The 24,734-nt window shown below is 47.3% G+C and overlaps 1 protein-coding gene across 1 annotated transcript in view; it reads right to left on the reverse strand.

The window, feature by feature from the left end:
- Window positions 1-15,999, reverse strand: part of GNB5 (guanine nucleotide binding protein (G protein), beta 5) — a 36,355-nt gene extending 20,356 nt beyond the window's left edge. Inside the window, exons 1-2 of the mRNA XM_012658085.1 lie at window positions 15,814-15,999; window positions 415-551 (exon numbers count right to left, since the gene is read on the reverse strand). Coding sequence (XP_012513539.1) covers window positions 415-551; window positions 15,814-15,925 — 249 coding nt within the window. The 5' untranslated portion in view covers window positions 15,926-15,999. The remainder of the gene's footprint in view (window positions 1-414; window positions 552-15,813) is intronic.
- Between the last annotated feature and the right edge of the window lie 8,735 nt (window positions 16,000-24,734).

Here is a 24,734-nt window from a genome sequence, read left to right on the forward strand (position 1 = left end):
ATATGTATCTTAAGTTAGTTCTTTAAGACGTAAGAATTGCTAAACTCCTTACGTTGAAAGAAAGCCATTGATGGGATCGTATGCCCGCAAGTTGGAAAAAAAAAGAAACTATTTTAAAAATGGTTTCACTCACAAATAAGACCTAGAAATATGCTCAGGAAGAAATTAATTCGAATGGTTCATCGAGGAAGTCAAACACAGTCTACAATGTTTTAACTATTACCAATTCCAAATCTACCCAAATGAGTGGAGTTCTGTAGTGTACAAGAGAATTGTTCATGCTAAATCGTTGTCCTCTGGAGAATGAGCAAAGTCACAAAGATCAGAAAAGGGCTTTCTGAGAGGGACAGCTCTTTCCCCCTTAGCTGGAATATCGAAGATCCGCTCACCCGTTACACAGCAGGTGCGACGTACCTGGGACGAGCTCACGATCCTCCTCTTGTCTTTGCACCAGTCCATGCACAGGACTTTGTTCCCATGGCCTTTGAGGGTCCTTCTGGTCTTCATGACAAACTGCCCCAGGGCCTCCACCCGCTCTGCCACCTGGTGCACTGGAAAAACAATGCCACCATCAATTCCATTGCGGAGGAACGGGTTCTGAGCCACAAGCTGGCACAGCAGGCACCGGCTCTGCAGAGGGGGCAGCCCTCGGGCCTCCTCCACGCCACAGCTGGGTCCTCTGGGTCTTCACTACCACGTCCCAGCAACACTCTATCTTTTAGAATCAGGACAGGGTAGAGACAACACTGTCATTCTTTCCTTGCATTTAAGATCCTACATTTTTCAAAGCATTTCCACATGCGCACGTTGAAGAATTAACAAGACCACCTCATATTCATAAAACACTACACAGAATTCTCCCATTCAAGGGCCACAGCTCTGAGAGGTCGGCAGGGTGGGCGACAGAGTGAGGCCGCTGTCCCCATTTAACAGGTGAGAAGACTGAGGCTCACAGAGGTTATCTGGCTAACACAAGTTCATGCAACTAACTGGGAGCCAGGCTGGGGTTTCTGGTCTTTTATTATCGCTTTCTAGTCACTTTACAAAAACTATGCTGTCAGGGTTGTAAGAGGCACCTGCTCCTTGACGGCAGTCTCTGTCTAATTCACCCGTGTCCCTAGCACAGGCCTGGGGCGTGGCAGGTGCTTCACACACGGGCCGCAGGAAGAATGCAGGAGTACACCGCCACGCAAGCTGCCGGCACACAGCACGCCTGCGAGCGTACTGAAGAGCAGTGTCCATGGACATCAACGCCATATCCTAAAAGTCTGAACACGTGCTCTGCCCATGGTACTGCCTATACCAGGAAGGACCTCCAAAAATCAGCCTTTCAGGGGCTGGGACCACAGCTCTTTTCCTGAGGCCAAGGCAGAGCTTTCTAGGAGCTTATAGACAGGCTGAGACTGGTGAGTCTAAGACAGGTGCAAGTTCGCAGGAAGTGGCCCGAAGGCCCCAGGGACCGGCTAGCCCAGGCCCTTCATCATGCAGCTGAGGAAGCTGAGGTCTGCAGGGTCCCGTGGCCCCTCCCCATGGTCAGTGGCTGGGAAGTGACACTCCCTCTCTGGTTAGTGGCTTACCAGAAGGAGAAACCTGAGCTCCTAACTTCTCCTTCCTCTAAACCTCCCAGCCGCCCTTTGTCCAGGCAGGCGAGGAGGTTCCAGGCAAGGGGAATGGCCTGGGCCAAGGTGGTGTCTGGACACAGACAGGGCAACAGGGTGGGAGAGGCAAAGCCATGCCCCTCACTCCTTTCTAGGGAGCGGCTGAAGCTCCATGGGGTAGTGGCCACCCCCCTTCACCTGGGCCGGGGCCAAGAGGGGCGGGCTCTGTGGTCTGAGTGCATGACAACAGCACCCCTTCCAGGGAAGCCCTCCCTCCCCTCCTCCCCTCCCTGCCCCCGAAACACTTCAATGTGTATTTCCTAAAGACAAAGAACTTTCTTAATAACCACAGTGTCATGATCAAAATCAGAAGATTAATGCGATTTGTCTTTGCTTTGTTGGTGTTTAAAAAAAAAAACGAAAAAAATAAAAGAAAGTTAATGCTGAAACAACACAACTGTCTGATCTACAGATCCTACTGAGGTTCTGTCTGTTGTCCAAATAATATCCTTCATAGTAAAAGAAAATCCAAGATCATGTGTAGCATTCAGTTGTCATGTTTGTTCAGTGTCCAGTTACTTGGTTTCCTGATTTAGTTTGGTCTCATGCTTCCTAAAGATTAGGTTTGGGGGCCGAGTATGGTAGCTCACGCCTGTAATCCTAGCACTCTGGGAGGCCAAGGTGGGAGGATTACTTGAGCTCAGGAGCTCGAGATCAGCCTGAGCAAGCATGAGATCCTGTCTCTATAAAAAAATAGAGAAATTAGCCGGGCGTGGTGACTACTGGGGAGGCTGAGGCAGGAGGACCACTTGAGCCCAGGAGTTTGAGGTTGCAGTGAGCTATGATGATGCCACTGCACTCTAGCTGGGGCAACAGAGTAAGACTCTATCTCAAGAAAGAAAGAAAGAAAAAAAAAAAAGATTAGGTTTGGGGAAGGCGAGTTTGTCAGGAACACTGGAGACGGATGCTGACCTCTGGCTAGCGCATTCTGTCTGGGGCACATCTGTCCCTTAGTCTCGCTGCTGGTGGTGGGAACTTCGGTCATTTGGTTAAGGTGGTGCCTGCCAGGTGTCTCCCCTGGAGAGTGACCACTTTACCTTTGTAATGAGAAAGTACCTTGTTGGGAATGTACCCTGAGGCTATATACACATCGTTACTCCTCAAATTTAATACCCTCCTGTAACATCCATTAATGATTCTGGTCTGACCCCGTTATTGTGACGATGGTTGGCCAGCAGTGACTTCTCTCAGTCCGTCATTCCTTCTGCACTTATTGGTTGGTTTTCTAATAGAAGGAGGAGCTTTTCCTCCTCTCCCAGTTATTTATTTATTCATCTATTGATAGCAGTGTGGGCTCATGGAATCCTACTTTACCCCGCAGGCTACAGTCCATTCCAGTTATCACTCACTTTGATCCCCAGACCGCCCAGGTGCCCAGCGGGGGCCCCACTGAGCAGGCTCCCGTGACCCTGTGACACGCCCCCATCGTACTTCGAGCACTGCTCTTTCCAAGCGTCTCTTGTTCTTTCCCTGCCCTCACCCTGGAATCAGCCACCTCTCCAAGAAGTCTGGGTTCCTTTTAGTTGCCCCATTTCTTGTGGCGAAACAGCAGAGGTGTGCCTGGGCTAAAAGTCTTCGTGAAAACCCAAACCGTAAAACACTCGCTCAACTATAAAGTCGTACACGAACGTGCAACCATTATGCCATCGCTTCTGCTAAAACACTGCATTATTTATTGCCACAAACAGCACATTAGTCTGTTACAGATACACTCCTTACAAAAACACATTGAATGAAGTTTAAAGACAGACTGAATTTTCTGAATGCTTATAAGCACTTTATACAAGTCTATATCAGCTCAGAGTTTATTCTATTTAGTATTTACTTTGAAACTTCACATCAATATTATTGCTGCTTTCCCCAATTCAGCATTAGAATAACCACCGCTTTTTAAAGTCCCTTAAAAAAAAATGATGATTCACCCACCAACCAAAATAGGGCCTTCTTACATAATGTGAATCTGAACACGTCCCAACTATTAATTATTTTTTCTCACTGCGTTTTCTCTTCCCACATATAGATTCATTCCCAACCCACTCAATCCTGTTTCTATCTGCCAAATCTCACATCCATTGAATTAAAGAATTTTTTAAAAAAATTAAATATCAGGAAGTAAGAACAATCTGGAAATGAGCTGAATATGTTCTGTGTATTATTTGTGGGAGCTCAGTTCAGGGCAGATGTGGTTTCTCCTTTGTCCTCTGATGGGCCATCCCTCTAGGATTTAACTTTTTTGTTTTTTAAATGATGAACATAACCAGCTGGTTTGTATAGTAAGAATTTGCTAGAATATAACGGTAGCCTGTTAGGAAAACCCCTAGCTGCAGGACAACAGAGGAGCCGTCTCGTTTGATCTTTCTTAGAGGCGTCACTGGAGCAGGGCAGTCAGGGACCCAGGCTCCAGGTCTGGGCGGCTCAAGTCAAAGCCTGGCTCTGCCACGTGCCGGCTGCGCCACCTCGAGCAAGTCTTTTACCTTCTCGCCACCTCTCTTCCCTCACGGGGTTGCGGGGGCCGTCCGAGCCCAGCACAAAGGGAACACCTGGTAAGAGTTAGCTGCGATAACTCTCCAGCTTGGCATACACTGGGTACCCAGTAATATTTATTGATGAAATAAACGAAATGCTTAGCATTTATTACATTTCAACCAGCTGCAGCAATCCTAAGCAGCAGTTCTGGTGGGCTGACAGAACTGTCCAGCCCCTTTCCCTTCTTTTCCTGTATCTCTCCCCCAACTCCCCAATCCATCATCCCCACTTCAGCTGCCAAGCAACTCTTCAATTTATCAGGGTGAACTCACTAGCACCAGGGGTGGGAGATACACAATGGTTTTTGACCTATTTCCTGATCCGAGGAGCTCACCATCCAACCTTTTCTTTAAAGTTCCTTTTCCTTCCTGTTGGTCCTAATCTGTCCCCTGAGCAACTTGGACTTGGCCTTTACCACGCACAAACCTTTACAATATTTAAAGATAGCTCGAGCTCTTTCCTAATGGGTCCCATTTCAGTATGTGTGAGGGTCTAGGACCACCCAGATGTATGAGAGTCTGTCCCTGTCCTCCTTGGAGTTCAGAGTCAATGGAAGAGATGGAGTCACAGGGATGATTTCAATGCAATGTGTGACTTGCTAAGCTAGATGTGGTCACAGAGAGCTTCTGCTTCAGAGGATGGGGCATTGCACTGGGCTTTGGGGGCTGATATCTGAGCTTTGTCTAAAGAATAAGATGGAGTCAGGAGAAAGGGGGTACTAGGTGAGCACATTAAGTTAAGGAAATGGTGAATGCAAAGGCCCAAAAGTGTGAAATAAGCATGCATTTTTAAGGGGTGGTGGTATAAGCAACTTGACCATAGCAGGGTGTGAAGGGTGAGGGGTAGGTGCAGGCAAGTAATGGCGCCATGCACTCGTAACGGAGCTCATTTACCCCACTGTGGCAGCAGCCTGCTGTCGTCAGAGGAGTGACATGGTCAGATCTGCCTTTTCTTGGCTATCTCTGGCTGCAGTATGGAGGACAGTGTGGATGGAGACTACACTGGAGGAGGGAAGCCAGTTAGGAGACTCTCCTTTCTTTGGCAGACCCTTTCCAGAAAACGCAGCCATCTGCTACTCCACACTTCTCTGTGGTCCCTCCAAGATGTACCTGGAACAGCCTAGAAGCTGTTTCAATGAGGCCTACTTCCTGTTCCTGGATGCTCTCCTTCCCATGTCCAGGAAGTGGACACCTGCCTCAGTGCTTAGTTGGATTCCATGAAGCTTGGACTGCTGAATATTCTGGATGTCATTCCAGATAAGAGGAATCAGAATCAGAAAGCCATGGCTGGAACTCAAGAGGAGAGACAGAGCCAGAAGTGTAGGCCAGCAGATGTTTACTGCTTGCATGATGTTTCCAGGACCCCTACTATGTGCCAAGTACTGTGGCAGATACAGAAAAGAATAAGACAGTCCCTGCTCTTACTGAGCGCACAGTCTGGTGGGGCGGACAGGCCAGCACCCAGGGAACAACTACAGTATGTGTGATGGTGGCTAACAGAGTGTCACCCATGTCAGGGACAATGTGGCTGACTCTGCTGGCAGGTGTGGCCATTAGAGGTGATGTCACTAGAGCCTGGTTCTGAAGGATGCAGAGGAGTTGCGGTGAAAAGGGTAGGTGGGAAGCTAGCTTCTTAATATCTATTTTTGTTTGTTTTTCAGGAAAATGGAAAACAATGACCCAATGCATCAGAGTGTCCTGAGGTTTAACTGGGAAGGCAAATTAAAGTGCCTATCAAGTGCCTGGCAGGCCAAGAATAACAAATGCAGATTTGGAGTACTAGGCGCTGAGGACTGGAAAACCGGAAACAACACGACCTGGAGGGAAATGGGGCTTTTGAAATGGAGGCTGTGAGAACTAGAGATCATGTTCACGATAGGAGAGAATGGGAGGGTGAGAAGAGGGAGTTATGGAAAGGGACAGGGTTTTGTCTTGATTGCCGTTCATATAGTTATAGAAGTAAATAATCAGAAAATGGAAACTTATGATCACTTGTAATTCTGATTAGCCTGACTCTCATCATTTGGTGTGTACCCTTCCAGCCTGTCCTCTGCATATGTGCACACATATGTATATCGTGTAAGAAGATTTCATGCCACACACAATTTTGGGGACCTACTTTTTCACCTGGTATATTTGTGGATGTCTTTCCATGTCAAATATAACTATCCATCACTTTTAATCACTGTATAATATTCCACTGTGTAGATATACCATAATGCGCAAATCCCTACTGGTGGGCACTTTGTCCCAGGGCTGCATGATACCCTTGCATTGCATTATCTCTTAGCTAAATGCCAATGAGTGGGATTGCTGAGTCAAAGGGACTTTTTAAGGCTCTCAGTGTGTGTTACCGATATCTACCACTGATTGCGTGTCTCCTGGGTGACGGGCACAGGCTGTATCTCCATTTCCATAGATGAGGCAGCTGAAGCGCAGAGAGGCTAAGGAACTTACACACACGTACTCGAGCCCTTAAGAACAGACACATACCTCTAATAATGGGAGAACTCTGGGCAGGTGGCTATAATTCCTTAGAAAGTCAAGGACTGGGTGAGGCAGTGACAATGGCTTCTTAGTCCAGGAAACACCCCAACCTTGGATCCCCCATACTTCTCAATGTTGCCAGATCAATGGGTCAGAGTCAGAGGGCCTAGACCAGAAGTCACGACACCTGCCCTGACCCTGGCTCTGCCACCACTTGGCTGGGAGAATCATCCAAAGTTAGAGCCAGAAGAGACCCGAGTGACTCAACAAATACGTCCTGAGCACCTTCCACAGGCTGGCCCTGTGCTGGGCACCAGGTGTGTAGGGCTGACCATGATGGACAGGCCCCGGCCACGTGGAGCTTAGACTCTGCCAACTGTGTGCAGGGATGGTTTTCAAACTCCCAATGTAGTTGCAGAAGTCTCCCTCCATCGCCTCCACTTTTGCTCAAAGACAAAGTCTTACTAGAAGCCCAGTACAGAAAAGAGACGAAGGGAGAGCTGAGCTGGTGAACAGCAAGGAAGGATGCCAGACTCAGAGGCGTATCTACCCTCGGGCCGAACACCAAGTGTGAAGGCCAATTAGCTCCCCCAGCCTCTCACTTCCCAGGAAAGGAAAATGAGGCCTGAGGGAAGGGCACAGTTTATAAATTAGCAGTGAACAAATGTCTCCTCCCAGCCTGTGCCTTCCTCCCTAAAATGAATGTATTAGCGTTTATCTAGATGGGGCCTTGGATACAATCTATAATTCTGGCAAAACCTAACTTTTCATCAAGATGTGGCTTCCTCTCAACTTTCAGGGAATAGTTTTGCTAATTATTTTATAATCTGTGAATATATGAACCTAAAACAAAATGTATTATGTGCAGGTCAATATACAAGAATTCAAACCATGTAAATTTATAAAGTAAGAATATGTAACAAGGTCCTTCTCCATCATTCCGAGGCAATGCAAAAAGAACCAAAATGTGGACAGATTCTAAAATGTCCCTGAAAATGAATATTCTGAAACTGAGTGTAAATACAGAAGACATGGTCAAAGACAAGTCAGATGTTCTCTTTTTTTTTCTCTCTTTGAGACAGGGTCTTACTCTGTCCCCGGTCTAGAGTGTAGTGATGTCATCACAGCTCAATGCAACCTCAAACTCCTGGGCTCAAGTGATTCTCCTGCCTCAGCCTCTGGAATAGCTGGGACTACAGGAATGTGCCGCGATGCCCAGTTAATTTTTCTATTTTTAGTAGAGATGGGGTCTCGCTCTTGCTCAGGCTGGTCTCGAACTCCTGAGCTCAAGTGATCCTCCTGCCTCGGCTCCCAGAGTGATAGAATTACAGGCCTGAGCCACCATGCTCGGCCAAGATGTTCTTAAATAGGAAAATAGAACTATTTAAAAGGTGATCATGAATCGCTTTCAAATTTGCACTATTATACAGTCTTTTGATGACTGTTTGGCAGATCAAAGTAATCAAGGAAAAATTATCCAAAGCTAACTTTAAACTTATTTAATCTGATTCTACACTAAGGTAGAATGGGATGGGATGGATCCAAAACCCTCAAACACTTGTATGGAAAGAAAACATTAACAATCACGTTACTTTCCATATGTTTGTCAGAGATTTGTGAATTGCCTTAAAACCACACATAAGTCACACACAAAAAATTCTACCCTGAATTTCCTAATTAAAATTTGAAGGATTAAGTTATGGCATAGCCTTTAACGATGGAAGGCAATATGGCTCCATATAATAATTTTAAATGATGACATTAAAAAGAAATGCAAATGGGCCAGGCATGGTGCTTCATGCCTGTAATACCAGCACTTTGAGAGGCTGAGGTGGGAGGACTGCCTGAGGCCAGGAGTTTGAGACCAGCCTGAGCAACATAGCAAGACTTTGTTGTCTACAGAATATAGAAAAATTAGCTGGGCATGGTGGCACGTATCTGTAGTCCCAGCTACTCAGGAAGCTGAGGCAGGAGGATCACTTGAGCCCAGGAGTTTGAGGATGTAGTGAGCTTTGATGACACTGCTGCACTTTAGACTCTAACCCATGCAACAGAGCAAGACACTGTCCCCTCCCAAACCCCTGCCCCGAAAAAAGAAGCTACTGAATTCATTGTGTTGAATGTCAAAACTGGGCTCAAACCCTATATCTAGTACAATCCCCAAGTATCTTTATAAATATATACACAAACATGAAAACATAAGCCATGAAATACATCAAAATATTGAAAGTGGCTACCTCTAGGTGGTGGAATTATAAATGACTTATTTTCATCTATATTTCTAGATTTTCCACAGTGAGCATTAGTCTATTATGAAGGTCCTCTAAAAACACTTGCATTACCTAGCTCGTGTGTAATTATGAATGCAGAGAAAAGCAAGGGGCGGGGAAATGAAAGGCAGATTTGCTTTCTGCTCCCTCTGACGGCTGCAGGAGGCATGTCGCAGAGCTCCGGGGAAGAGGATGTCTGCAGGGAAGCTAAGTTCTACAAGCCTCAGTACACAGAGCATGTTTCCTTAGAATATGGAAAAAGTCAATGAACATATTTGTTTCAGGCTAATCGAGAAGCTTCTGTTTTCCCAAATTTTTCCCATAAGCCACAAAATCAGAATAGTCCAAGGCTCTAGCCATAAAGCATTTGAGAATAAAACTTTTCACAAAATTACATTGAGAAGAGATAGAACAGTCAATAGCATCTAATGATAAATCCTGTGATTACCCCAAATTTAGTCTGGATTTGTACTCACAGAAATTACAGAAATTTGCTTTGAGTTTCTTTGTTCCTTAACAATAATAGAATCGGCCTCAAAGGAGCTGGGAATCTGGAAGACGCCCCCACGCAGCCCCAGGAGGCTGTCATATATGTTGGCTGAAATGAACACCATGTCCTTCCTGCTCTCAGCCTGTCTTCCAGATCATTCCTCAGTTTAATTTCAAGTTAAAAGCTCTTTAAAGTTGAAGTGTTTCCCCCTCCTTTCTTTCACGACCTTGACTTCCATTCTAGTACTCATTTTTGTCTTTTTATTATAAAAGAAGTAAATGTACGAATGGATATAAAATGAAAAGTACCTCTACTTTGCATACCCCTCTCTAGAGATAAGAAGTTTCTTGTGTACCCTTCCAGACATGTAATGTATACGCAAGCATCTCTTGTTTAATGAGATCAGCTTATATATTGCTTGGCACTTTGCTTTTTTTAAAACCAACTTTAAAAAATTGTGACACCTTTTCATACATACATACATATTTAATTTTTTTTCATTGATTTACTCCTTTTTCTTTCTCATGCTAATCTCAACTTTCTAAAAGAAGGTCTGGCATGGTGAGGAGGATCAGAGCCTGAACCTTGGCTGTACCCTATTCTACTCCGGAGCAGCTACGAAACCTTAGTGCAATCCCTCAACCCCTTCCTGGATCTCCGCTGCTTTCTCTTCTGGAAGGGAGGGGGCCGCTGGGAGGAGAAGAAAATGTTCTGTGCCTGCAGGCTTAGGCTGAAGCAGGTGACTCCCCTAGATCTAAAAACTATGTGGTGGGGCGAATAATGGCTCCCCAAAGATGTCCACATCCTAATCCCTGGAACCCGCGAATATGCTGCTTTATATGGCGAACGGGCCTTTGTGGATGGGATTAAGTTAAGGATCTTGAGATGGGGAGATGATCCTGGATTATCCAGGTGGGCCTAATGTAATCACAAGGGTCTTAATAAGAGGGCGACGGGAGAGGCAGAGTTGGAGAAAGAGATGTGACCACAGAAGCAACGATCGGAACAATGGGGGCCTTGGGCAGAGCTCAGCACGCGGGCAGCTCCAGGAGCCAGGAAAGGTCAGGGACGGATTCTCTCATACGGCCTCAAGAAGGACCTGCCCACCCATTTTAGACCTCTGACCCCAGCAGGAGAATGAATTTATGGTGCTAGAAGCCACTAAGGTTGTGGAAATTTGTACACTAGCAATAGGAAACTCACACGGACCGTACTGTGTGATTCTAAAGTGCCTAGAATCGAGCGAGGGAGTTCGCGCCCACGGTGGAAGACACGCAGAAAGCACAGGGAGAAAGATCTGGGGACCAGCAGGAGGCTCCTGGGGAGTAAGGGGGAGAGTGGGGCCCCCTGGAGTTGGGGCCTGGGGCTGTGGAGTCTGACAGGGCTTCCCACAGATGACCCACACACGCTGCTTCCTGTGTCTCGCGTTGGCCAAGGGCTGCTTGGGGCTGAGGGCCCAAGGGATGGGGGCTGAAGAACTCAGGGTCTGCAGCCGGGAAAAGTTCAGTTTTTCCTTAAGTTTGTGCTCTATAATTTTGTCGTGCTGACTTTGTTTAAGGCAAGAATTTGGGCAAGTCCGAGCTAATAGGAGGTGACCAACTGTCCCAGTTTGCCTAGGACTGAAGGGTTTCCTGGGATGCAGGACTTTGCATTTTAAACCCGAGCATCCCAGGCAAACACTGGTCACCTTAGCTTATAGCCTAAAGGGGTCCCCCGATTAGGGCAGAGGCCATAGGACCGTCTATACACCACCACCAAAATGCAAAAACATGCAGGCATCCAACACATGTTGCTCTGGGCAATAAACCATGACCCCCTGGTGTCCAGCTACACACCCTAATTTGTACTGTAAATGTTCACATCTGGCCTCATGTTCCCACTTCACAGGAAATTGTCCTTGGACTCCAAAGTGGGAAATATCTGCTGGGTCATCATGAAGCAGGGGCTGGGAATCCCAGGTGGGCAAGAAGTGAGGCCTGTGTGTGTCACAAACACACCTGCCAACTAAGAGGCTGCCATACGCCGGCTGCTAAGGGGAGACGCAGGACAGTGTACCATGCCACCTCTGCTCTGGGGAGCGCACCACGTTCAGTTTATGCCCCTCCCCAGCTTGACCAGACCCTTCCCACCCTGCCCCCAGGATGGCCACCACTTGCTCAGCGGGGAGCCCAGCAGAGAAAGGACATGGCTCCCAAACTGAATCCCAGCCCAACACTAAGGAGCTGCATGACCCCACGCAAATTATTTGACTGTGCCAAGCCCCTGCGTCCCATCCCCAGATGGGGATGCTGCCACTGTCCTTCACACAGGGCAAAGTGAGGGCACATGGTTTGACGCCTAGCTGCTTGCACAGCTGCAGACCACAGCACCCCCCCCCCTTCCACCCGAGTGCTGGGGATGAACACGCTCCGCAGGAAGGAGCTGGGGGAGTCTGAGTGGGGTGAGAGCAGCTGAAGGGGTAACGCAGGGACCAAGACAAGCTCAGAAATGCCCTCTCACTCTTTCATCTGCAGCTGTAACTTCCGCTCGGAACTGGACGCTCTCTGCTAAGAGGGAAGGCGCATTTGTAAGAATCCTATACCCCAGGCCACTTACCTCTCACGCTTCACGTCCCTCCCTCAAACCGTCTTGTTGTCCCACATACCCAGCAGGCAGAGTGACCCCATTAAAACACACATCAGGCCCTTCTCTCAAAACCCTCCAACAGATCCTCTCTGGGCCCAAAGGCCCGCATGACCTGCCACCCCCAACCTGCCTCCTCCTCTCCCACTGGGCCTTTGCCCCACTCTGCCTTGGCTTGAAGTGCTCTGCCCCGTGACAGTGTGTCTGACAGTCCATCGCTCGTCCTTCCCTTCCTTCAGGTCTCGGAGGCCCTTCCCAACGAGGCTTCCCTGGGCCACCTTCTCCAAAACTTCCTCCTGCTGCCCCGTACCTCCTGTCCCACCTCCCCGCTTTAGTTCTTTTCTCTCTAACACATACCGTCCGCTTTACTCATTTGTCCCGACTCCCACGATAGAATGGAAGCGCCTTGAGGGAGGGAGTCAGGGAAGTTTGTCTGATTTATTCAGTGCGGTGTCCCCAAGGGCTGAGGACAGTGCCTGACATAATGGGCTGGCAAAAAGTGTTGAATAATGAAGGACTTGGGCACGTGCACATCTCAACAGAGATGGAAGGAACCGTTGCCAGGCCAAGGTTACTGAAGGCTGGAGACAAGATCCTAAGCCTGGGGGTGGCAGGGAACGGACCCAAGCCAGGAAGGGGACAGGTGCAGGTCAGTGCACGTGCAGGTGGGTTTGGAAGTGTGAGCTGAGCAGTCAGCTTCCAGCTCCCATTTTCCCTGCAGGAGGAAGCAAGAGTGAAGGGTAGCGAGGGAGGAGGAGCTCACCCACGAAACTGCCAGGCAGCTCTGAAAGCCCCAGAGAACTAGTGATTGTGGAACTAACAATGGTGTCAACACGACTCCTGGGTGCCGTGCCGTGCCCGTGCCGTTTCTCCAGCAGCATCTGATGTTCAGGAACCAGAGGGGGGTAGAGAGAGAGAGAGAGAGAGAAGGGGAGGGGGAGGGAAGGAAGAAAGCGGGGAGAAAGAGAGAGAGAGGGAAAAGAGCTAGTGGATCCATCCAGGGCTGAGGCTCTGCAGGAAGGCTCTGATGGACAGACAGGAGGACAAGGGATTTAAGTTTAGGTGGCAAGACTGTTGCTGAGACGGTGGGCCAAAGTCTCAAAGCTGGATACTGAGGGAAGAGGAGAAGAGAAGGAACCAAGAGACTAGGAGAGAGGAGAGCCAGGGTCCTGGAGGAAGCAGATGCCCTGGGGAGAGACTGGTCAGGACAGGACACAGCGATCAGAGGTCTGGGAGGGAGAGCAGTTCTGAGGGTTGACAGATGCCAGGTGTGTGCAGCAGGGGCTGCCGTGGTGAGGGGCCAGAGTGTCACGAGGCGCATCCCTGTGGACCCTGAAGACATCAGGATGGGGTAGGGCTTGGGGTCAAAAGCAAGACTCAAGCCACAGTCCTAAAAAATGCCAAAGTCCTTAAGAAATGAGAGAACAGGAGAAATGTTAAAGGGAAAGAGGTAGGCTGGATGACAAGAGCCTTAGAAGGAGACACGGTTTTGTGGGGGGAAGGAGGAGAGACGGGGGGAGATATGTGGTCTGGAAGCTGCAGGGGAATAAAGGGGAACTCCGCCACATGCCTTCTGGTCTTTTAAACCCCAAAACTCTGACACACGCAAGTGAGCACGGTGGGACCAAAATTTGGCCCTGGCTTTTAAGGGCACTGCACTCTTGGCAGGGCAGCAACAGCTTCCTCTCTTGCATAGAACAAATTCACTCCCTGGGGTTCCATGTTGAAAAGGGGCATCTCTACTATCTTTCTGCCGTAAGGCAATTTACAAATTCACAGAAAAGGCTGAAAATATCCCAGGGTGAAGCCTGCACTGTTGGGTTGGTGAATCTCTGAAGAATCCTCTCTGCGTGAAGCTCAAAGGAGTTTGGCCAAAAAACGCTGAAGTGAGCTGAGCTGGTGGTCTGACTGTCCAGGGGTAATCCTGGTCTCACCTTTTATTAGCAGGGGGCCTTTGGCAGGTCCTTTAATTTCTCTGTGCCTCAGTTTCCTCACCCATCAAATGAAGGAGTTAGACAACCTGCTTCAGAGGCACTAACAGCATCATCACTGTCATCTGCAGAGTGTAGGAATTTGCAATGGAAATGGGGCAGACCCAGTCTCATGCCTCCCAATATCTACTCCCCGCTTCCTCCCTGATAGGAGAAACCACACTGTGTTTGGGAATGATGATGTGCACAGCCAGCTCAGTTCTCCCCTTCCCAGACACCCTTACAGTAGCCATGTGGCCTAGTTCTTTTTATTTTTAAATTCTTTTAATTAATTAATTATTATTATTATTTTTTTTTTGGTAGAGACAGGGTCTTGCTCTTGTTCAGGCAGGTCGCAAACTCCTGGCCTCAAGCAATCCTCCTGCCTCAGCCTCCCAAAATGCTAGGATTACAGGCATGAGCCACCAAGCCCAGCCTTGTAGCCTGGTTCTGACCAAGTGCAAACAGAAATCTTGAGGAAGAAAGGAGGGTTCCTGGGAAAACCTTTGCTTTCCTGATAAGAAGGAGCAAACAGAGACTGGTGTCCATATTCCCCCTTCTTCCTGCCTGGGATAGAGAAGTGATGTTTGGAGCTGTGGCAATCACATTATAATCATGGGGCAAATGCCAGTGCTCTAAGGTGTGGAGAAGAAAGGCAGGAGCCTGGGCCCCTGATGGTACGCTGCATAGATGAACCAAAGCGGGGGAAACAAACCTTTGCTCTTTTTATATAAGAAAAATAACTCCCAACTTTCTTAACTACTTTATTTGGGGTTTACGGTTAATTATAGCTGGACACATTTCTAAACAATACAGGAGCTTAGAGTGCCTCCTATTTAAAGGAAGCCCTAGGAGAAAGTACAACACACGGTAGATTCAGGTCATTTACTTCTACCAAGTGATTTTCAAAGAAATCAAATGGTAAAGACCCTGGCATGAACCCCATTTTTCTTTTCCAAATGAGATTTAAAGGGTGGTACCAATTAGGAATGGCAGGAGCAGGGTATCTAGGTGAGCATGAGGGCAGCGTGGGAGGCCTTGCTCAGGCAAGGGGAGGAGCCACTCCCAGAGCTGGAAAGGAAGCAGGTGAGACCACTTCACTTCCCCAAGCCTGGCCCTCGGCCCAAGCTCTGATGAGGACCAACCATCCAGCCAAGTAAGGGAAAGCTGATGTGGCCAAGAGTCCTGGACCCTGGCTATTTAAGCTCACTCTTAAAAAATCACAGAGCCAGCTCTGAATTATGGTGGTGATCGATAACGCAAGTTTAAGAGTGCTACTGCTCTTTCATGCCAATCACACCGCATCTATCCAAAAGCTTCGGAAACAGCCTTAAGCGAACTGAAAGGTTGGATTTGGCAAGCTCCTCTGCGTCCCTTCCCCCTTCCAGCTCCCCTCCCGCAAGGAGAGGGGGGAGGGTGGAAAAATAAGCTTTGAAATCAGACTCTCATTCCCTGTAAAAGCAAAACTGCGAAACGACACAACAGCGATGGGGAAAGCCAGACGATGATTCAAAAACAAAACAGGAGTGTCTCCCAGGCCGCGCCCACACGGGCTCGCCGCGCTCGTCACTACGGACACCCCGCCCCACGCAAGCCTCCGCCGGGGAGGGGCAGGAGCGCGATCGGTCTGCATCTTCCAGGCAGGTGACGACGGCACCTGGTCCCCTGGCCCTCCGCTAGCGGACGGGGGTTCTGCAAGGTGCCGCGACCCGCTGGGGCCGCTCCCCGCGCCTCACGTGCGCGCCGGGCCCGGGCCCTCCCCCGCCCGCCGCGTCCCCGGCCCGCACTCACGCTCCACGTCGTGCAGCTTGGCCCGCTCCTCCTCCAGCTTGCCCTTGAGGCTCTCGGCCTCGCTCTTCAGCGACGCCAGCGTCTCGTTCTCGTGCAGCCCGTCTGTTGCCATCTTCGCGCGGGGACGCGGCGGGGAGAGAAGCGGAGAGCGGGGATGCGCCGAGCCGCGGCGGGCGCTCCGGCCGCGTCCCCCCGAGCGCCGCCCCTGCCCCGCCCTCCGGCGGTGACGCGAGCGGCTGCGGGCCGGGCCGACCCCGCGACCTCTGACCCCCCCGCCCGCTCCCCCACCCCGCGCCCTGGCGCCGTGCCCGGTGCGGGGCCCGAGTCTGCGCTGCCGGGACACCACCCGGGAGAAGCAGGGAGCGTCGCGCCCATTTTACCGGTGGGGAAACTGAGGCTTGGCCATCTTAGGTGATTTGCCCGATAGGGAAGGGCCAAGTTGGGATTTCAGCTCAGGACTCTGGGCTCCTGGGGAGACTGGTGAGGGTCCCAGCGACACAGCCCTTCCGTTTCCCCCACTCCCCACCCTTGGGGCAAATCTCTTCCTTTTGGAATTTGATGTGCGGGCCCGTGGCTGCTGCCAACAGAGAGAGGACCAGAGAGGAGACAGCCACGAGGCCCGACCCTTGCAGCTGTGATGTTCACCCCACAATTACCCGGAAACTTTCCTTGCTTGTTGACTTAAATATACAAAGATAAAACTAGTGTGGCCTCTGAAAGCTCTAGGGTCTCTGCAGCATTAGGAGGCCCGCCCTTAGCTTTCCTTTTCTTCACTGAGAATCCGCTCCCTGGCCTGGGGCAGCAAAAGCGGGTGGCGGTGGGTTGGCAGGTGCGCAGGCGCGGACCTGGGGCTTCTGAGCCCGGTGGTCTCTCACGTCTCTTCTGAGGCTACAGTTCTCCCAAGAACACGCATTTAGTGACTTGTATCAGACTCAAGCATCCCCTCTCCCTGGTCACCTAAAATGTTAGGCACTGTTCTAAGTACTTTAATAACTTGTTCAGTCGTCACAGGAGTCACCCTGAATGGGCACTATTATCTCCATTTTACAGATGAGGAAACTGAGGAAGAGAAAGGCTCAGTAATCTCTCAGGGGTCACAGTCCAAGAAAGAGGAGGAGACAAGATTTGGACCCAAGCAGTCTGGCTCCAACAGCCTCTGGACTTCGGCGTGGATGACCCAAACCGTGCTGCCTCCCTTTTCCCCTCTATGCGATCTTGCCTGAGTTTGTGTGCAGAATGGGAAGGCAGGTCAAGGTTACAAATTCTGGAGGGAACATCATCAAGCAGAATCTCGGCTGCTGTCCCTGCCCTCTGCATATCCCCTCCTTGCCAGAGAAACCCAGCCTCTACTTGCTGTGCTGGGCCTTCTCTGAGAAAAGTTGAAAGGAATCTATATTCATCTGTACGTAGTTGTTTTGCAGGTTAGTCTGAGATCCTTCATTTCCTTATCTGGAAAGTCTACTTCATAGTATCTACTTCATAGGGTTGTTATGAGAATTAAATAAGATCATGTGAGTGAAAGCTCTTAGCAGACTTCTGCAGACATAGCAGGTGCTTATTAGCTGCCAGTTCCCTTCTCCCTTCCCATCAATATAGGTTTATTCATCATTTATCCTCAGCATTTAGCATAATTCTGGCATATGGTAGGTGCTCAGTTAATGCTGGTTTGTTAAGTGGATGTATAAAACAGAATATATAAAATATATAAATTATGTAATTAAAATAAAACAAAATATAAACAAATGTTTTATATACATACAATTTATATAATTATAAATATAAATAATAAAAATATAAAAGCAAAAATATTACATCTGTTTCAGGGTTTGAAGAGCAAAGTTTAAGAGCACAGGCTCTATCTAGAACAGACTGCCTGGGGGGAAATCCTGGCTCTGCTGTGTGGCCTGGGGTGACCGACTTCTCTGTGTCTCGGGCTGCTCATCTGTAAATGGGGGATAGTCCAGCATTCAGAGCGCGTGATGCGTGGCACACAGTACCGCTCACTGTTATCATTGAGGCTGCCTGATACACCTGAGGAGTTCACATGGAGTAATTGAAATGAGACACTAGGTCATGGAGGACACTTTTTACAAGGCCCATCTTAGGAGGCCCAGGCAAAGCATCATCTCCTTGGACCATCGTGGGACAAGTGTGCACATGGCTCAGGGGCTGCCTATGAAGACCTGGGGCAGGTGGTGCTTCACACGGGTGTGTGCCCTCCTCTGGCAGGGGATGGGGGGATCTTTGTGTAAAATAAACCCCAAACATCCTCCAAGCCGGAGAGTCAACCGTCTAGAGATGACGCCATGTACATTTTACTGGTGGGGCAAAGTTTGCAAAGTGGCTTCCTGTACTTTGGTGGTAACTCCTTTTTAGAAGGGAGGAAGCTGGAGATTAGACAAGTTGAGGTTGGCTATATTTCAGCAGTGGTTGAGCTACAGGGGCACCCCTATTCATGAAAAGAGTCCACTGGGGGGCTATGTCTAAATAATCCCAAACACCTGGAGGAAAAGTCGCTGTCAGCCATCGCATGTCTCCTCAGCTAAGGATGCTGTCTGAGTATCTGGGAAGCCCCAAATGCTTGTGGTGGAGATGAGCAGTCATAGTCCCCTGGAAGAGCATCTCCAGGCAGGGCCCCTGAGCTTGGAACACCTATGATGCTACTGAAGACCCAAAAATCTGCGATTCTGGGCTTATTCTGCCCACAGAGGAAGCTTGAAGGCAGAAGAGTTAGATTAATAAATAATAGGAGGGTAGGACCCCCAGAAAGCAGCCTTGCTTTAAGAACTCAATGTCTTCAGTTTTACAGTTTGCAGAGTCAAGTTAAGAACAAAATATACTGCAGCTAGAAGCCTGTTACACCGAGCCTGAAGAAACACCAGAATTACTGTGCAGTACCAAAGCCTTTTTATGCCCCCCCTGGGCTATATACTTGCCATTTGCTTCATGGAAATAATTTTTAGAAATGTAATTACTATGAGGGGTTACAATGGAATCGAGAGCATACAAAGTGCCTTTTCTTTTCCAGTTGGAGAAAATGTAAAGTCATCTTTCCTCTCTTTGATATACATATATATTTAAATACATTGATAACATGGGGATTTCCTGTTGGGTTTTCCTGGAGGCATGCTGTACCACTGGTCACCAGTTGGGGGCTCTGCTCCGCCATGCTATTGAGCACAGCTTTGCAAATCTGACGACAAATTCCTAGGGCTTCAGGGATACTGTGAGCATTTTTGCAGCAAGATCTAAAGCCTGGGCATAGCCATCTCTGGTGAGGACTTGATTTTGTGTACTTTGAAAAATGCCAGGATTTGTATTCAATTCCTGGCCCTCCCTGAAGGCTTAAGCCCAAGGAGCACTTTTTGAGCTTCATTTTGCTCACTACGTTGTCCCTGTATGGTTCGATCAATGAAGTTCTACCTACGTACAGCTGGAACAGCATCCTCGGAAAAGTGCTCCCAGATTGTTTATTTGCCAGACTCTTTTTTAGCTTGGTTGCCTGCCAGGCAGACTGGCAGAAGACAGAAGAAAAAAGCATTAGCCCTAAGAAATAATAATAACTAAAACGGTCATTGAGCACTTCTACTGGGTACTGTTTTAAACACTTTATCAAATGAACTCATTTGATCCTCACAAAACCCTATGATAGAGATGTTAGTAGTATTCCTATTTTACACATGGGAAAACAGGCTTCAGGAGAGAGGTGAGGACCTCCTTGGCACACCACTAACTAGGAACATAAATAGGATTTGAACCCAGGCCATTGGACATCGGAGTCCGCACTCTGACCCCCTGTGCTACACTGCCTTGGAAAGCCCAGGCATGCAGAAAATTTCGTGTTGTGTAAACTGATGCCATCGCAACTCATCTGCCACAGGACTCTTATCAGATACTGTTTTAAGATAGGTGACCCAAATTTTTAAAAAGTGGCACTTACAATTTCTGCACATGTTGAACAGTAGCTCAGTTGTTGAGATTTCTTGAAAACTGGTCTCAGAGCCCTTTGTTTGAAACATTTGTCACATGAGCCAAATACGTTAACTAGAAACGTCTGATCACACATCTTTTACCCAAGATGAAGCTGAAAAAAATGGAAAAAGGAGAGGGGTGTGAGAAAAACTTTGTAAAACCTCTTCTTCCTTTTATCATGGTAATTGCTCAGACTTCTACATGCGTGCGGGATAAAGTATATGCAGTTAATTTGTAACCTTTGATTTATTACAACACGCTGGGTCAACACAACTCATTTATTTAACCAGTGAGAAAGAGGCAGACAATAGGTTTTCTGAATCTAACACGTTTTACCGGTTGTTTTGGCAGCTTGTGGACACCATCGGGTTGATCTCTGCAGCACAGTATCAGTTCTGTGGGGTTTCACAGTGGAAATCGCTGCTGTGATGGATGCTATAATTTAAAACTTTTAAAAACATTCCTCCCCTCGGGGTGGACTTTTGGAGTAAAGACAAGAGTCAGCAAATGGTGACAAAGCCACAAGGCCATGTAAGTGTGGCGTTGGTTCCCGGCAAGGCAGGCACCCACTCATTAAACATTTGACAGCCAAAGACCCAGGGTCCTGCCTGTTCACCCGGAAGTCAGCAGACAGGCCCAGGCCACGGGCGGAGACACCCTTGAGGAAGCAAAACCATCTGGTGGTTAAAGGGACAGGCTCACTGCCCAGTTCCTGGCTCCGCCAAGGCTAGTTACTGGACCTCTCTGAAGCTTTGTTTTGCTAATCTATGAAATGGCGATCTTAAAATCTACACTTCTGGGGTGTCAGGGGAATTATAAGAGACAGTGTGGAAAGCACTTAGCTCAAGGTCAGAAGTAATAGTGAGTTTGCATGACCAAAGTCATGCTGCCCTGAGTGGCAGCAATAGCACAGTCCCTGCTGCCTCGGGAAGGAGGGGTGGCGGGAGATGCTGAGGAAAGAGCAAGAGGAGCCCCTGGCGACAGCTCAGGCAAGACACCAGGAGGTCCTGGATGAAAGCGACGCAGTGGGATGGACTTGGGTCATGCTTAGGAAGGAGAAGGAGAAGGAGCTAGACTTGCAACATGCGGAGACAAGGACAGGGAGGCATCTGTGATATGGCCAAGGTTTCTGTTTGGGAGACGGAGGGTCATGTTGCCGTTGTTGGAGACGGAGGACAGAGAGGTCAAGGGGGAAGGAAGCAGCCAGCTTATTCCTGTTAATTTTTCGTTTCTTGGTTTTTAGAGACCGAGTCTCACTCTATCACCCAGGCTGGCGTGCAGTGGCACGATCATAGCTGACTGCAGCCTTGAACTCCTGGGCTTAAGTGATCCTCTTGCTTCAGGACTACAGGCAAGTGCTACCACAGCTGGATAATTTTTCTATTTTTTTGTAGAGACGGAGTTTTTTTATGTTGCTAAGGTTGGGCTCAAATTCCTGGCCTCAAGCAATCCTCTCTCCTCGGCCTCCCAAAGTGCTGGGATTTCAGGCACGAGTCACCATGCCCAGGCAGCCCTGTCAATTTGATCGTATGCCAAAGAGTGAGCCATATTAAGATTCTAAGAAATGACCCCCTGAGCATAAAGATATTTCAGGTCTGACGTTTCAACAGAGCTGAATTTGAGAGGGACGTATTTGTCGGGGAGGTGACAGTGGGAACATTTATCAGGGGGAATGTCTGCCATGCAGAGGTCACCATGGGGCTGGAGAGAGAACGGGGAGCTCATGAGTTGGGCTCAACTCCTAAAGCAGAGGGGCAGCTGGCACAGCTCTTGAGAACTTTAGGCACAAAGGAGTAGAGGGCAGTCCCTTAGGGACAGCAGCTGACAAGGGAACCAGCTACTGACCGCCACGAAATGCTGCTCAGCCCTAGCGCCTCACAACCACTCTGGGAGGGCGGCAGGACATCTGCGTTACAGCTCAGGAAACACGGGGGTGAAACAAGTTCAAGGTCAGCGGTGGAGCCTGAGTCTGTATGGATTGTGACTCTACAGCCCTTACTGTGAGCTAGCACTGTCAGGCTGCTCGGTTTTGTTACAAAAGATGAGCTCAAGAATGCAAAAGGGCCTGCCCACCAGACCCTGGCCCACGGTGGGGGCTTGGTAACTGTTGTCCCCATTCCCCAATCCTGCAAAAGCGGCCAGTAACAAGGTCAGGCTGAGGACTCCAAGTAATAGCATTAGCGAGCCACGGGTTTTTAAACAGGGGAACGACATCATTCAGGTGGATTATTCCAGCATTTGTGCTTCCAGAAATAGGTCAGAGAGAGAACGGACATCAGGAAGATGAACTAGGTTAAGAGACTGTTATCATATTCCGGAGAAGAGGAAATGCACTGTGGCCAGAGTAGCAGCCACAGGAATGGAAGGCAAGAGGAACCCAAGGGACCCAGTGGAGAAGGAATGGAAGCATGGTTGGGAGTTATGGGAGAGAAGAAAAACAGAAGTAGAAAAAATTGCCAATATTCCAGATCTAGGTAGAGACAGGTTTTCTTCTCAGACTGCATTTTATTGTTTCAAATTATAAAAGCTGCTTATAATGTTCATTAGAAATAATTGGAAACAGAAGGACTTGAAGAAGGAAAAGTTATCACCTATATGCCCTACACCAACAAATAGCTGTCCTGTTAGCATTTATGTTTCCTTTTAGTATCTTCATAAGTACATATGTGTGTGTACCTTTTACAAAACTGGAATTATGTGCCACATACGATTTTGAACTTCAGTTTTTTGCTTCACAGCATTTTCATCTTCACATGTCTTTGCATATTCTTGGAAAACACCATTTTTTAATGGAGACAACAATTTTTCAGTCATATCAGCCTTAAATCATACCACATAGCTCCATTTTAGACCTGGTTGGTTAAACATGGGTAAGCTACAAACTAAATTTAAAGTATTTTTAAACTGCGAATGTTATACATGTTCATTATAGGAAGTTTGAAAAAATCAAAAAGGTATAAAGAAGATAATCACCTATAATCCCACCACCCAGAGAGACTCCTTTTCACATTTTCCTCTACGTAATAATAGATATTTAAGATAATTGGGGTCATACTGTTTATGTATATTGTTTATATTTCTATATCTTGATGTTTTTCATTCAGTACTTATATCATGAGCTAAATGTTAGTACATTCTGTTGTACTTATTGTCAATAATTATTTTTATGATGAAGAAATTTCTCACAGAGGAAATACTTCAATGAGCATTTTGACAATAAAGACAAAATTGCCCCTATTTTAACAAGTTTTAACATGAAGTTGCTCTACAATAGGAGTTCATAGAACTTCTCAAACCTTCTCCTAATAATCTTATGGCAAGCACAAAATTTCTTTGATGTCTGTTTTACCTAAATATATGGCTTAACAATTACCAAGGAAATACACGTTTATTTTAAAAATAATCAATACCAAAGATTAGAAAGTGAAAATTGAAAGTCTCCCTGCATACCCTGCATTCCCACTCTCTTGTTCAGTTTGTTGTTCATTCTTCTAGACTTTTCTGGCACAAACAGATAGATATAGCATTGCTAATTATGCGAATAACTGATAAAATAGCTATGAAAATTACTTTTTTCATCTAACTTATTCTTTTAATACCTGTAGATCTACCTTTTTTGGTAATAGCTTCAGCATTATTCTATACTATGGAGTGTCATAATTTATTAAACCAGTCTCCTGTGGTTGAATAGATAGGGCATATCCAGTTTTCACTTTTAAAATAATGTTTTATTAACTCAATTAAAAGTGGGTAAAATACCCCTCATACATTTCTGGTGGGAATGTGAAGCGGGGTAGCCATTTTCCACTGGTGCAGCGTGGAAAGCGGCTCAGCAGTTACTCAAAAGTCAAGTATAAAGTTGTTACCACGTGGCCCAGCAATCCTACTTCTAGGTGTATACCCAGGATAATTGAAGATGTATGTTCACATAAAAACTTATATATAAAATGTTTGTAGCAGCATTATTAGCCAAAAAGTGGAAACAACTCAAGCATCCACCAACTGATAAATGGATAAACAAAATGTTGACCATCCGCGCAGTAGACTGCTATTTGGCAATAAAGAAGAATGAAGTTCCGATACATGCTATGACACGGACAAACCTTGGAAACACTATACTATGAAAGAAGCCAGACACAAAAGGCCACATACTGTATGATTCCATTTATGTGAAATGTCCGGGATAGGCAAATCCATAGAGACAGAAAGCAGATTAGTGGTTGCTGAGGAGGGAGGAAGGAGGGAAGGGGGGGAAGGGGGGAGGAGGAGTTGGGAGTGACTGCTTAATGCACATGGGATTTCTTTTTTGGGGCGATGAAAACACTGGAGTTAGATAGTGGTGATGATTGCACATCCTTGTAAATAAACTAAAAACCACTGAAATATACATTTTAAAATGGTGAGTTTTATGTTGTGAGTTTTATATCTCAATAAAAAGTATTTTAAAAATGGGCATAAGACTTGAATAGTCACTTCACAAATGAGGATATTCATATGGTCAATAAAAATATAAAAACGCACTCAACATCATTAGTCATCAGAGAAATACAAATTAAAACCACAACGTGATACCTCTACTTGCCCACCAGAGTACCTCAAATGAAAAAGACTGGCAATACAAAGCGTGGGCAAGGATGTGGAGAACTTGAAATGTCTTTCCCTGCTGATGGGGGTATAAAGTGGCACAACCGCTTTGGAAAACTGGTTGGTAGGACCTACTGAAGCTGAGCATACATATGTCTTCTGTGACCTAGCAATTTTACTCCTGGATATACTTTTATTTCCTCAGGGAAAAAAAGCATGAATGTCATAGCAGCTTTATTCATAATATCCCTAAACTAGAAAAACCCAAATGTTCACCCATTAGACTAGATAAATTGTGATATGTTCATACAATAAAAAGCACAAACTGCTGATACAAAAATGTGGATGTATCTCACAGACTCACT

This window comes from Propithecus coquereli, unplaced genomic scaffold, assembly GCF_000956105.1.
Source record: "Propithecus coquereli isolate 6110/MARCELLA unplaced genomic scaffold, Pcoq_1.0 Scaffold57, whole genome shotgun sequence".
Classification (NCBI taxonomy): domain Eukaryota; kingdom Metazoa; phylum Chordata; class Mammalia; order Primates; family Indriidae; genus Propithecus; species Propithecus coquereli.